The 13779-nt window shown below is 46.3% G+C and overlaps 1 protein-coding gene, 1 non-coding gene and 1 pseudogene across 3 annotated transcripts in view; all 3 read left to right on the top strand.

The window, feature by feature from the left end:
* The window catches only part of STK10 (serine/threonine kinase 10), a 178441-nt gene extending 173361 nt beyond the window's left edge, over positions 1-5080 (top strand). For both annotated transcript variants that reach the window (XM_035290516.3, XM_008990872.4), the window contains one exon: positions 3702-5080. In XM_035290516.3, the coding sequence (XP_035146407.2) occupies positions 3702-3842 (141 nt within the window). In that variant the 3' untranslated portion in view covers positions 3843-5080. The remainder of the gene's footprint in view (positions 1-3701) is intronic.
* A 5693-nt stretch (positions 5081-10773) lies between these two features.
* LOC100401944 (small ribosomal subunit protein eS6-like) lies at positions 10774-11929 on the top strand (annotated as a pseudogene).
* Positions 11930-12928: 999 nt separating this feature from the next.
* On the top strand, positions 12929-13035 carry LOC118151822 (U6 spliceosomal RNA). Its single transcript, XR_004740228.1, has one exon. It is a non-coding gene; the product is annotated as a U6 spliceosomal RNA (small nuclear RNA).
* The last annotated feature ends 744 nt before the right edge of the window (positions 13036-13779 follow it).

Raw genomic sequence — 13779 nt, 5'->3', positions numbered from 1 at the left:
TAGTACAGGCCAAGGACATACTCATTCCCTTCCATTCCCCTAAACTCTCTGAGGAGAGAGCTGCCCAAATTACCCCTAATCTCATGCCCCTGGGTCCTGAAGTCCTGAGGTTTGTGAGGTTTGTTCTGCCATGTTACATCAGTTCTGCTTACTGGAACTGTGGTCTGAACAGGAGGCAGCTGCCCATCTCAGCTGTGTAATGGCCTTGGAAGTCCTTGAATTGAGGTCTCCCTCCCCGCGCTAATGGAGCTTTCTGGCTGGAAGCTGGCCAAGGTCCCAGACTTCTTGTTAACAGGCCCATGCTCATCAGTTTCTGTAACCATGGTCTGCTGGGACTTTCAATACTCGATACTCAAATCAATAATATTCCTGCTGACATAGGTTGGTTCTGCAATCCGGAAAGAAACGTTCACCTGGTTCTCTTACCTGGGGGATCTATACCTGTGGCACGTCCTCAGAGAGTCTGGAAATGAATGATCACATCGCCTCTAGCTGTTGCCTTACATCTCATTGTTTCAAAGAGGGGCCTGGGCTCAGGGGAGGTACCGCAAGTGTGCATTTGGACTTTGCCTATGGGGGCTGCCTCTGCAGAATTCTTTATAGAATTCTTCTGTCATTAGCTGCTTGGGTTTCTGCTGGAACAATGACCCAGAGGTGATGATTTTCATTTGAGAATAAATGGTCTTTTACATTCTTGCATTATGTCAGTAGCCTGTAAACCCCCTGCCTTGTATGGAGGCAGGGGAGGTGATTGTACATTGTGGAGTATTTTTAGAAAAATTCAGATGTATTTCAAGTAAATACAAAATATCTGGCAGAGTCAATAAAGTGTTGCTTGGGTCAGTGTTAATACAGAATGTGGCCTCAAACAAGTCAAATCTTCCCTCCTCCTGAATCCTGGTTTTTCGGGCTGTAAAGTGTAGACAATACTTATTTCCTTAAAGTAGGTGTTAACAATCTACTGCCAATGGCCTAATCTGGCCCACCACCTATATTTGTAAATAAAGTTTTATTGGAACACAGCCATGCTCATTCATTTACAGATTGTCTATGGCTGATTTTGTGCTATGGTGGCAGTTGAGTAGTCACGACAGAGACCAAATATGTCTTGCAAAGCCAAAAATGTTTACTTTCTGTCACATAACAGAAAAAAGATCACTGACTCTGGCCTTAGAAGGTTGTATTGAGAAATATATGTGGTGGGTAGACAGAATAGTGCTTAAACAGCCCAGGCTTCGGAGTCACACGGGTGGGATAAAGTCCTAACTAGTTGTGAGACTTGGGCAAGTTACTAAACCACTCTGCTAAATGTTGGTATTCCTAGAGCTGAGATCCCAAACTCATAGCCTATGTGCTGGAATTGGCTTACAGACATGGTATGTTTGGCCAACATCATGATGTACCTTTTTTTTTTTTTTTTTTGCGACAGAGTCTTGCTCTGTCACCCAGGCTGGAGTGCAGTGGCATGATCTCAGCTCACTCCAACTTCTGCCTCCCCTCGAGTGATTTTCCTGCATCAGCCTCTTGAGTAGCTAAAATTACAGGCACACACCACCAGGCCTGGCTAATTTTTCTATTTTTAGTAGAGATGGGGTTTCACCATGTTGGCCTGGCTGGACTTGAACTCCTAACCTCAGGTGTTCCACCTGCCTTGTCCTCCCAAAGTGTTGGGATTACAGGCATGAGCTACCACGCCCGGCTTGTAAATTTTTTTAAAGATGTCCAATGGATGAACCTGGAGACCATCATTTTCAGCAAAATGACACAAAAACAGAAAATGAAATACCGCATGTTCTCACTCATAGGCGGATGTTGAACAATGAGAATACATGGACACAGGGAGGGGAGCACTACACACTGGGGTCTGTTGGGGGGAATAGGGGAGGGACAGCAGGGGGTGGGGAGTTGGGGAGAGATAACATGGGGAGAAATGCCAGATACAGGTGAAGGGGAGGAAGGCAGCAAATCACACTGCCAAGTGTGTACCTATGCAACTATCTTGCATGTTCTTCACATGTACCCCCAAACCTAAATGCAATAAAAAATAAAATAAAATAAAGATGTCCACATTTAAGTATATAAGGAGATTTTACATTAAAACCTTGATTTCCAGTTTCTTTAGAAAATCCTGGGCTGGGTGTAGTGGCTCACACCTACAATCCCAGCACTTTGGGAGGCCGAGGTGAGTGGATTGCCTGAGGTCATGAGTTCAAGACCAGTCTGCCAACATGATAAAACCTTGTCTCTATTAAAAATACAAAAAAATCAGCTGGGTGTGGTGGTGTGCATCTGTAATCCCAGCTGCTTGGGAGGCTGAGGCAGGGGAATTGCTTGAACCAGGGAGGTAGAGGTTGCAGTGAGCTGAAATTGCACCACTACACTCCAGCCTGGGAGACAAAGCAAGACTCCACCTCAAAAAAAAAAATTCTGGAGTTCTGGCAACATTGTCTCACTGTCAAGCCCATGTTCTTTGCATTGCACTCCAGCCTGGGTAACAAGAGCTATGCGATGCGTCTCAAAAAGAAAAAAAAACTCTTTCAGGGCCGGCTGCAGTGGCTCATGCCTGTAATCCTAGCACTTTGGGAGACCGAGGTGGGCGGATCACCTAGGTCAGGAGTTTAAGACCAGCTTGACCAACATGGTGAAACCCCATCTCTACTTAAAATGGAAAAATTAGCCAGGCATGGTGGCAGTCGCCTGTAATCCCAGCTACCGGAGAGGCTGAGGCAGGAGAATCGCTTGAACCTGGGACAGTGAAGTTGCACTCCAGCCTGGGCCACAGATCTAGACTGTCTCGAAAGGAAAATAAAAAACTTTTTTTTTTTTTTTTTGAGACAGAGTTTCGCTGTTGTTACCCAGACTGGAGTGCTATGGCATGATCTCGGCTCACCGCAACCTCCACCTCCTGGGTTCAGGCAATTCTCCTGCCTCAGCCTCCCGAGTAGCTGGGACTACAGGCATGCACCACCATGCCCAGCTAATTTTTGTATTTTTAGTAGAGATGGGGTTTCACCTTGTTGACTAGGATGGTCTTGATCTCTTGACCTCGTGATCCACCTGCCTCGGCCTCCCAAAGTGCTGGGATTATAGGTGTGAGCCACCGCACCCCGCCCAAATAAAAATCTTTCTAGCAGGATCCAACTTGTCTAGATAAGCTTGCTTGGGCCCAAGGGAACCTCCCACAGTGCTTTTCAGCTAGAGCTCTCCTCCAAGTTACCTGAAGAGTTTGTACAGTACAGAAACCCTTGGTCCCACCACAGTCTTCAAAATCAGAACCTCTGGGGTTGGGCAAAGGCATGTGTATTTAAAAAAAAAAACAAAAAGCCTCTGACATCTCTGCTTCCTTCCTGCTAAATCTCTCTCCGTCTTCCCCCTTGGGTTTTTCTCCAGTCATTTGGCTGTTTTCTTGCCTGAGGATTTGCATCTGCTTTTTTCTTCCCTGCTCCATCTAGATTGGCATTTCCACCAACTGTACCCTTCTTCGGTCCACAGGGAGCTTCTGAGTAGCAGTGGCAGGAGGTGTGCTTACCTCCTGGGAGAGGAGCTCTAGGATAGGAAAGAGGGAAGACCTAGTTTCCCAAGTACTGAGGCCTGGGAGGGAACTTTCCAGAGAAGACCATGTCAGTGGGGGTCCTGTGAGTGGGAGACCCATGTATGGCCTGCAGATCTGACCAAGCACCACCCTCCTCTCTCTTCCCTAGGCTCTGGAAGAGGATCTGAACCAGAAGAAGCGGGAGCAGGAGATGTTCTTCAAGCTAAGCGAGGAGTCAGAGTGCCCAAACCCCACCACCCCAAGCAAGGCCACCAAGTTCTTCCCCTACAGTTCTGCAGATGCTTCTTAACAACCGCCCAGGGCTGTGGCTGGCAGCCTGGGGGGGCCCCAGGGCCTTCTCCTTCATTCTCTGTGAACAAGTAACTCAGGACCTCTTTTCCCTCTTGCATCTGTGCCAGCTCAAATCCAGCCCCTCGCCCTGTGCCACCCCAGCTGTGCCCGGCAGACCCTCCCCGGCATTCCTGACTTCTCACTCACCTGTGAAGGGCGAGGTGTTATTATGTGTCCCCTGACCCTAATGTATGTTCTCCTTGAGCCCCAGATCCCTTCAAGCTGGAAGGGATGGGGCTGTTGGGGTCAGGGTCCAGGAGGAATGGGTGTTCTGTCGCCTCAAGTCTTTTCTGTTTGCCAAAATACCAGTTTTGCTCTCTCTGGGCACAAAGCACTGCTGATGAAAACTCCATGGGCTCATCTGACCGTAATTCTTGGTGGTTTTTCAGTCATTCCCAGAAGAGTCACGGAATCATTGAGCCATTTGTGTTCCCGGTGGAGCCCAGCCTGCAGCTGGCTGCTCAGGAGATGGCCTCATTCATCCTGTTCTCCCAGTTTGCTTTCCACTTAAGATAAGGCCATGTCTATGTGGGAGGTGGGGACCGGGGAAAGAGGGAGGCTGAAATGTTTATTCTGCTTCTTGAGGGTTTCATGCCATCTCACGTCCCTCTTCCTGCACACACGTGTGAACGCACGAACACACACAGGACTTGGTCTGCTGGCCTGGCCTCTTCTGCCCAGGTGGATTGGAACACATTTGCTGCCTGAGCCTGTGCCACTGAGTGTGTTAGGTGGAGCAGTTGGTGTGGTGCGTGCGGGGTGTTGGCACCAGAGGCACAGAGCAGCACAGGCTGTACTGCCAGGCTTCGACTCATGCTGGTCCCACACAGGCTCCTGTGTTCAGGGACTAATTCCTCAGCACACAAGGCTTCCACAACCCTGTCTGCTCCAGAGTACTCTTGCCCACCCTGTCTGCAGGTGAAACAGGAGGGCTGTTTCCTCTGCCCCATCCCCGCCCCACCATGTACAGGACTCCCACCTTGCATTTCAGACCTGGGCTGGCAGTCTCTTGGACTTACCTTCAGGAAGAAAAAGCATCAGGGAGAAATGGAATGCCCCCTGCCCCAGGAACCTGGCAGAAGCACAGGTTCTGTACCTCAGATAGACCCCTGGGCCTTCGCTTCTCAGTTGGCTTCTCCCAGATTGCGATCCCATGGCAGCACTGTATATAACTCAATAAAAGCAAATGTTCAAATATATGCAGGTTTATTTACAAAGAAAACCTTTTTTCACCCTGATTTCTAGTTGTTTCATTGAAATAGCTATAAAATATATGGCTTCTCCAGGAAGATATCTTCTTTTAAAAAACATAAACAAAAACAAAAAAATTGGTAAGGATTTGGGTGAGAGGACTTTTTCCACCTTCACTCCCACAGGTTTATGATTCTTTTATTTTTAATAAAATAAAAGAATTGGTGGTTAACCTGAGATCAGGAGTTCGAGACTAGTCTGGCCAACATGGCAAAATCTCAAATTAGCCAGTCATGGTGGTGCATGCCTGTTATCCCAGATACTTGGGAGGCTGAGGCAGGAGAATCACTTGAACCCGGGAGGCAGAGGTTGCAATGAGCCAAGATTGCTCCACTTTACTCCAGCCTGGGTGACAGAGCAAGAAAGGGTCTCTCATATGTTGCCCAAGCTGGTCTCAAACTCCTGGTTCAAGTGAATCCCCCCACTTAACCCTCAAGAGTAGCTGGAACGACAGGCACATGCCACTGTGCCCAGCTCGGTTAAGGTTCCATATACTCTGTCTTTTTCTTTTTTTTTTTTTTTGAGATGGAGTTTCACTCTTGTTACCCAGGCTGGAGTGCAATGGCACGATCTCGGCTCACCGCAACCTCCGCCTGCCAAACTATCCTCCCACCTCAGCCTCCCGAGTAGCTCAGACTACAGGCACATGCCACTGGGTTCAGGCAATTCTCCTGCCTCAGCCTCCCGAGTAGCTGGGATTACAGGCACGCACCACCGTGCCCAGCTAATTTTTGTATTTTTAGTAGAGACGGGGTTTCACCATGTTGACCAGGATGGTCTCGATCTCTTGACCTTGTGCTCCACCCTCCTCGGCCTCCCAAAGTGCTGGGATTACAGGCTTGAGCCACCGCGCCCAGCCCTTTTTTAATTGAGTCAGGGTCTCGCTGTGTTGCCCAGACTGGAGTGCAGTAGCTATTCACAGGCGCGATCCCACTACTGATCAGCACAGGAGTTTTGACCTGCTCCATTTCTGACCTGGGTCGGTTCACCTCTCCTTAGGCAGCCTGGTGGTACCCCGTTCCCTGGAGGTCACCATACTGATGCTGAACTTAGTGCGGACACCTGATCAGCATAGCGCACTACAGCCCAGAACTCCTGGGCTCAAGCTATCCTCCCACCTCAGCCTCCCGAGTAGCTCGGACTACAGGCACGCGCCACTGCGCCCGGTACTCTGTCTTTCTAAAGCAATTTCCTGGAAATTCTCTCAACATTGGTTATAACTGGATGCTTGGGAAGGGAGGAGCAGCCCTTCAACAGGAAAAGGGGACTGCCCAAATCTTAGGAAAGATCCTCTTGGAGCTAGGTAAGGCAGTGGTTCTCAAGTTAGTGAGCATTTATCTTGCCTGCTGCAGAATTTGACCCAGATGGGATGTTTTTCAGGTCTCTCACAAATGAGACAAGTCCAACAGTCCTCTCCTTTTATTCTCTTTGGTGCACAGGTGCTGGGGAAACAGGAACTAGCTGCAGTGTAACTGCAGAACACAGACCCAGTTCTACCAGGCCAGGTCAGCATTGGGAACCATCAGACAGGGCTGCTTTGGGCTTTGCTTATAGTATTTTTGTTTGTAGTTTGGCGTGTGAGAAAGTATTAGGTGAAATGCCAGTCATGGTTCAGGTGAAAGTCTCATTATTCCCCTTGTGGCTCATCCTTCACGTCATTTTTTTTTTTTTTTTTTGAGACTGAGTTTCGCTCTTGTTGCCCAGGCTGGAGTGCAATGGCGCAATCTCGGCTGACTGCAACCTCTGCCTCCCAGGTTCAAGCAATTCTGCTGCCTCAGCCTCCTGAGTAGTTGAGACTACAGGCATGTGCCACCACACGCAGGTAGTTTTTGTATTTTTGGTAGAGATGGGATTTTGCCATGTTGACCAGGATGGTCTCGATCTCTTGACCTCGTGATCCATCTGCCTTAGCCTCCCAAAGTGCTGGGATTACAGGTGTGAGCCACCACGCCTGGCCTCTTTCACATCCTCTTTGCCCTTAAAGGAGTTGCTGCCTCCCTGCTTAGTGTCGCCTGACCCCTCAGAGCTTCCCTGTGCTTTTTTGGTTGGGGACTGGCAGGGTCTCCTAGCCTTACAAGGGAGCCACCTGCAGTGCCCATCTGGGAGGCCCAGGCAGTATTCCTCATGCTCTGTGCTAGTGTTTTTTACATAAGGGACAGACAGAGCTGATTTTTCTTTTTTCCCTCTGTCTGGTTTTAGCAGAGTCAGTGTAACTAACTTATATTTTCTCTTTATGAAACATAGAAGTTATTTTTATGTAGTTTCCAGCCTTTATACAAAATTTTTGTAAAAGGTTTTCTAGAAAGTTAACTACAAGAATACAAGAATGTAAATATGCTTCTAATAAAATAACAAGGTTATCTGCCATTCGGGTTGTTCTTTTGGATGGGGTGAAAAGCAGGGCACACTTATCCATAAGCCCAGCAAGAAAGGGCTTATCAACCAAGTACACAGGTGCCTCCCAGGTTATACAGCAGCTCAGACTTCAGGTTTCTGTTTAGAAAGACATTATGCTTGGTTGAGAGAGTGTGTTGAGGGCCATGTTCTCTACAGGCATTTAATATCATTCTCATTTAACAACAAGCATTCACTGGCCCCCAGAAATTTTCACCTGTTAATGTACTGAATCTTTTGACAATCGGGAAGACATCATCGTTCCTATTTTATGTATTTATCTATTGGGTTTTTGTTTAGTTTTGTTTTGTTTTTGTAGAGACAGGGTCTCCCTATCACCTAGGGTAGAATACAGTGGTATGATCATGGTTCACTATAACCTCAAACTCATGGTCTCAGGCGATCCTCCTGCCTTAGCTTCCTGAGTAGGTAAGATTATAGGCCTGAGCCACGGTGCCTGGCTAACTTGTTTTGTGGAGATGGAGGTCAGGGCAGGCGGGAACACTATGTTGCCCAGGCTGGTCTCAAACTCCTGGCCTCAAGCAATCCTCCTGCCTCAGCCTCCCAAACAGCTGGAATTACAGGTGTGAGCCACCACACCAGGCTCATTCTCATTTTATAGATGAGGAAATGGGCACTAGGCCAGGGGAAGGGTCAAGCCAAATCTCAAATCACTGGTAAGTGATGACTGTGGGAGTCAAACTTAAACCTTCTGCAAGAGGTGTTCCTGGCACACCTCCTGTGTCTCACCCAACTGCCACTTGAACTAATTAATCAAGGGTCACACAGACACCTAGACACTAGCCATCTCTGCCGTATTAAAAAGAATCTGTCTGTTATGCCTCTGAAACACCATTTAGGCTTCCTTAACTTTGGGTCCATAGACTGTCCCCACAAAGGATCTATATGTAGAATTCAGAGTGTCTTGGAACTTGGATGGCAAAAGAGTTGGTCTTTAGTTTTATTATTTTATTTATTTATTTATTTTTTCTTTAAAGATGGAGTTTCACCATGTTGGTCAGGCTGATCTTGAACTCCTGACCTCAGGTGATCCACCCCCCTTAGCCTCCAAAGTCCTTGGATTACAGACATGAGCCACCACACTCAGCTGGTCTTTAGTTTTACTATCCTTTAACTGAAATTAAGCATTTCCTTTCATTGTGGATGTAGCCAACGAACTCTAGCAGTTTAACAGTAGTTGTGACTATCACCAATAAAAATCACAGATATTTCATATCACATTGCAGCTGTTGTAAGGATCTCAAAATACTTTTTTTTTTGAGGCGGAGTTTCGCTCTTGTTACCCAGGCTGGAGTGCAATGGCGCGATCTCGGCTAACCGCAACCTCTGCCTCCTGGGTTCAAGCAATTCTCCTGCCTCAGCCTCCCGAGTAGCTGGGACTACAGGCGTGCGCCACCATGCCCAGCTAAGATCTCAAAATATTTTTATCACTTGGAAATTACATTAGCTATTAAACCTATTGCTAGATCTTATTTAATGTGCATATGTGTGTATATACATCCATATATCACATTACATGGGCATATATATCACATACATAATATCTACAGGTTTTTCAGTATTTTGTCACCTGTATTCCATATGATTGGTTTCATTTGTAATCTATGTGCTTTATATTGCACACTTGAAAATGTTATTCTGAGAAGCCACCAGGCAGTGGCTCACGCCTGTAATCCCAGCATTTTGGGAGACTGAGGCTGGCAGATTACTTGGGATCAGGAGTTCGAGACCAGCCTGGCTGACATGGTGAAACCCTGTCTCTACTAAAAATACAAAAATTAGCCAGGCGTGGTGGCACACCTGTAATCCTAGCTACTCAGGAGGCTGAGACACAAGAATTGCTTGAACCCAGGAGGTGGAGGTTGCAGTGAGCCAAGAACACACCACTGCACTCCAGCCTGGGCAACAGAGTGAGGCTTTGTCTCAAAAAATAATATATTATTCTGAGAAGGGATTCCTATTCTTTGTGGAATGCCAATGGAGTCTATGACACAAAAAATGATTTAGAACCCCTGTTTCTCCAGCCTTGAATTGTCTCTGTCCCGGAAAACTTCTGACCAGCAGGGGGCAGGCTGCAGCCACGAGGTCAGTGCAGACTTCACATTGATTACTGTCTGGGAGATGCAAATAAACAAGCAGCTGGCCTGCCTGCCATTAAGGGCTAGAAAAATGACTGGGGTTCTCGTGAAAAATAATTCATGAAACTGACAAACCAACAGTGCACTAGGGGATTCATAGGACTTGGGAAATGAGATCATTCCACGTTCATTGACACCTCTTAAGTACCATGTGCTAGAGATGCCAAGATTGAGTAAGACATTGACACTGTCTCCTTGTCCGCGTAGGGAAACAGACCTGGAAAAGCAGAGTGTAAGTTCAGACCAACGTTGCCTGGGAGAATCAGGGAAGACTTCCCAGAGAAGGTGATGCTGAATCTCGGAAGACAAACTAGTATGTACCAGAAGAGGTGCATTCGGAGATAGGGATGTTTAGGATAAATGCTTTACAGGTCATGAGGCTGAAGAGATGAGCAGGTCCCGACCAACATGCTAGGCTAAAACACCTTTATCTATCCCAAGGGCAGTCAGAAGAATGGGAGTTCACTCAGGGAAAGGGCAGTTGAAATCATGGCCTTGGCAATTCAAGAGACTGGCTGAAAAGAACTGAGATTATGTTGAAATATTTGATTTATTTATTTATGAGGCGGAGTTTTCCTCTTCTTGCCTAGGCTCAAGTGCAATGGTGTGATATTGGCTCACCACAAAATCGATTCTCTGCCTTAGTCTCCCGAGTAGCTGGGATTGCAGGCATGCTCCATCACATCTGGATAATTTTGTATTTTTAGTAGAGACAGGGTTTCTCCATGTTGGTCAGGTTGGTCTTGAACTCCTGACCTCAGATGATCCCCCAGCCTTGGCTTCCCAAAGTGCACCACGCCCAGTGAAAGAGTTTTTTGGCCCAGAGTTTTGAGGATTTCAGAATGAAAGGGAAGACTGCAGGTTCCATGAGGGCAAGAAGTAGGGCTTTTTAGCTGACCCCTTGCTGTGGTGTAAATGTCCCCTCCAAAACTCACTGAAATTTAATTGCCACTGTAAGGATGTTGAGAGGTGCAACCTTTAAGAGGTGACTAGTACAAGAGCCCTATGAATGGACTAATGCCATTATTGCTGAAGTGGGTTAGTTATCATGGGAATGGATTCCTGATAAAAAGGTGAGTTGGCTGGGTGTGGTACTTCAAGCCTGTAATCCCAGCACTTTGGGAGGCCAAGGTGGGAGGATCACCTGAAGTCAGGATTTCAAGATCAGCCTGGCCAACATGGTGAAACCCTGTCTCTACTAAAAATACAAAAATTGAGCTGCTTCAAGATGAAGCTGAACATCTCCTTCTCAGCCACTGGCTGCCAGAAACTCATCGAAGTGGACGATGAATGCAAACTTCGTACTTTTTATGAGAAACGTATGGAGACAGAAGTTGCTGCTGACCCTCTGGGCGAAGAATGGAAGGGTTATGTGGTCCGAATCAGTGGTGGGAAAGAGAAACAAGGTTTCCCCATGAAGCAGGGCATCTTGACTCATGGCCGTGTCCGCCTCCTACTGAGTAAGGGGCATTCCTGTTACAGACGAAGGAAAACTGGAGAAAGAAAGAGAAAATCAGTTTGTGGTTGCATTGTGGATGCTAATCTGAGTGTTCTCAACTTGGTTATTGTAACAAAAGGAGAGAAGGATATTCCTGGACTGATACCACGGTGCCTCGTCGCCTCGGGCCCAAAAGAGCTAGCAGAATCTGCAAACTTTTCAATGTCTCTGGAGAAGATGATGTCCGCCAGTATGTTGTAAGAAAGCCCTTAAACAAAGAAGGTAAGAAACCTAGGACCAAAGCACCCCAAGATTCAGCATTTTGTTTCTTTTTTCTTTTTTTAAGATGGGGTTTCACCATGATGGCCAGGCTAGTCTTGAACTCCTAACCTCAAGTGATCCACTCTGGCCTCCCAAAGTGCTAGGATTACAGGCATGAGCCACCGCACCCGGCAGATTCAGCATCTTGTTACTCCACGTGTCCTGCAGAACAAACGGCGGCATATTGCTCTGAAGAAGCAGTGCACTAAGAACAATAAGGAAGAGGCTGCAGAATATGCTAAACTTTTGGCCAAGAGAATGAAGGAGGCTAAAGAGAAGCGCCAGGAACACATTGCAAAGAGACGCAGACTTTCCATCTCTGTGAGCTTCTACTTCTAAGTCTGAATTCAGTCAGAAATAAGATTTTTGAGTAACAAATAAGATCAAACTTAAAAAAAATAATAAAAGAATTAGCCAGGTGTGGTGGTGGGCGCCTGTAATCCCAGCTACTCTGGAGGCTAAGGCAGGAGAATCGCTTGAACTTGGGAGGCAGAAGTTACAGTGAGCCGAGATTGCACCACTGCACTCCAGCCTGGGTGACAGAGTGAGACTCCGTCTCAAAAAAAAGGATGAGTTTACCCAATTTCCTCCCTTTGTGTCTATGCTCACTTCTGTCTTCCATTTTCTGCCATTGGATGACCCTTACCAGATACTGCTTTTGGACTTCCCAGCCTCCAGAACTGTGAGCCAAATAAACTTCTGTGACATGGTAAAAAGCCCCATAAAACTGCATATCTCAACCACCCCTCAGCTTTCTGTTGAAACTGCTCTCTATAACCCAAATGTGAATAAGTAATTAAGGACTGTGATTGCCACCCTACCCAGATAATGTGTAAACGAATGCTAATCTTGACTTTTGTGAATCACTTGAGTAACAACCAGAATGTCAAAAAGTCCACTGGCCCTTGGAATGTCTGGAGCCCCTCACCCCCACCCTCACTCCCAAGGTGATTTTTATGGGTATAAAAGGTCTTGACACCCTCCTTTCGGGGCCACAGGTTGGAGAGATGCGAGAACTCCATGGCCGCCAGCAATAAAGACCCTGCAATTTGGCATACTTTTGTCTTGATGTTGATTTTCTATGCTCGGGCCAGTACAACACTTCTGTTTTTTATAAATTTAACTAGTCTATGATATTCTGTTATGGCAGCAGAAACCAAAGCAGAAAATTGGTACTGAGCAGTGGCCTGTTACAATAACAAACACTTGTAGAAAATGTGGAAACCACTCTGGAACTAGGTAATGCATAGAGACTGGAAAAATTGGAAGGAGCAGGCCAGAAAAAGCCTATACTGCCATCAATGGAGCATTAGGGTGATTCTGGTGAGGGCTCAGGAGGGAAGAGCTGTAAGGAAAGTCTGAACCATCTAAGAGATTACTTAAAGGCTCATGACCAGAATGTTGGTAGAAATATGGGCGGTAAAGGCCATTCTGTTGAGGTCTCAAATAGAAATGAGGAACAAGGTATTCGAAACTGGAGTAGTGTTTGCTTCAGCAGCACATATAGTAATATTGGAAGGATACAGAGAAGATTAGCATGGCCCCTGTGCAAGGATAGCATGCACATTTGTGAAGCGTTCCATATTTTTACTTGAAGAAAACTACCTTAAACTTCATAGGGAACCAAAAAAGAGCCTACATAGCCAAGACAATCCTAAGCAAAAAGAACAAAGCTGGAGGCATCACGCTATCTGATTTCAAACTGTACTACAAGGCTGCAGTAATTAAAACAGCATGGTACTAGTACCAAAACAGAGATATAGACCAATGGAACAGATCAGAGGCCCTGGAGGCAACGCCACACATCTACAATCATCTGATCTTTGACAAACCTGACAAAAACAAGCAATGGGGAAAGGATTCCCTGTTTAATAAATGGTGTTGGAAAAACTGGCTAGAAAGCAGAAACTGGACCCCTTCCTGACAACTTACACTAAAATTAGCTCCAGTTGGATTAAAGACTTAAACATAAGACCTAACACCATCAAAACCCTGGAAGAAAACCAAGACAAAACAATTCAGGCCATAGGCATAGGCAAGGACTTCATGACTAAAACATCAAAAGCATTGACAACAAAAGCCAAAATAGACAAATGGGACCTAACTAAACTCCACAGCTTCTGTACAGAAAAAGAAACAATCATTAGAGTGAACTGGCAACCAACAGAATGGGAAAAAGTTTTTGCAATCTACCCATCTGACAAAAGGCTAATATCCAGAATTATATCCAGAATCTACAAAGAACTAAAACAGATTTACAAGAAAAAACAAACCCAGCCAAAAGTGGGCAAAGAATATGAACACACTTTTCAAAAGAAGACATATATGAGGCC

Source organism: Callithrix jacchus, chromosome 2 (assembly GCF_049354715.1).
Source record: "Callithrix jacchus isolate 240 chromosome 2, calJac240_pri, whole genome shotgun sequence".
In the NCBI taxonomy this organism is placed as follows: domain Eukaryota; kingdom Metazoa; phylum Chordata; class Mammalia; order Primates; family Cebidae; genus Callithrix; species Callithrix jacchus.
This window is presented reverse-complemented; position numbering and strand designations above follow the sequence as displayed.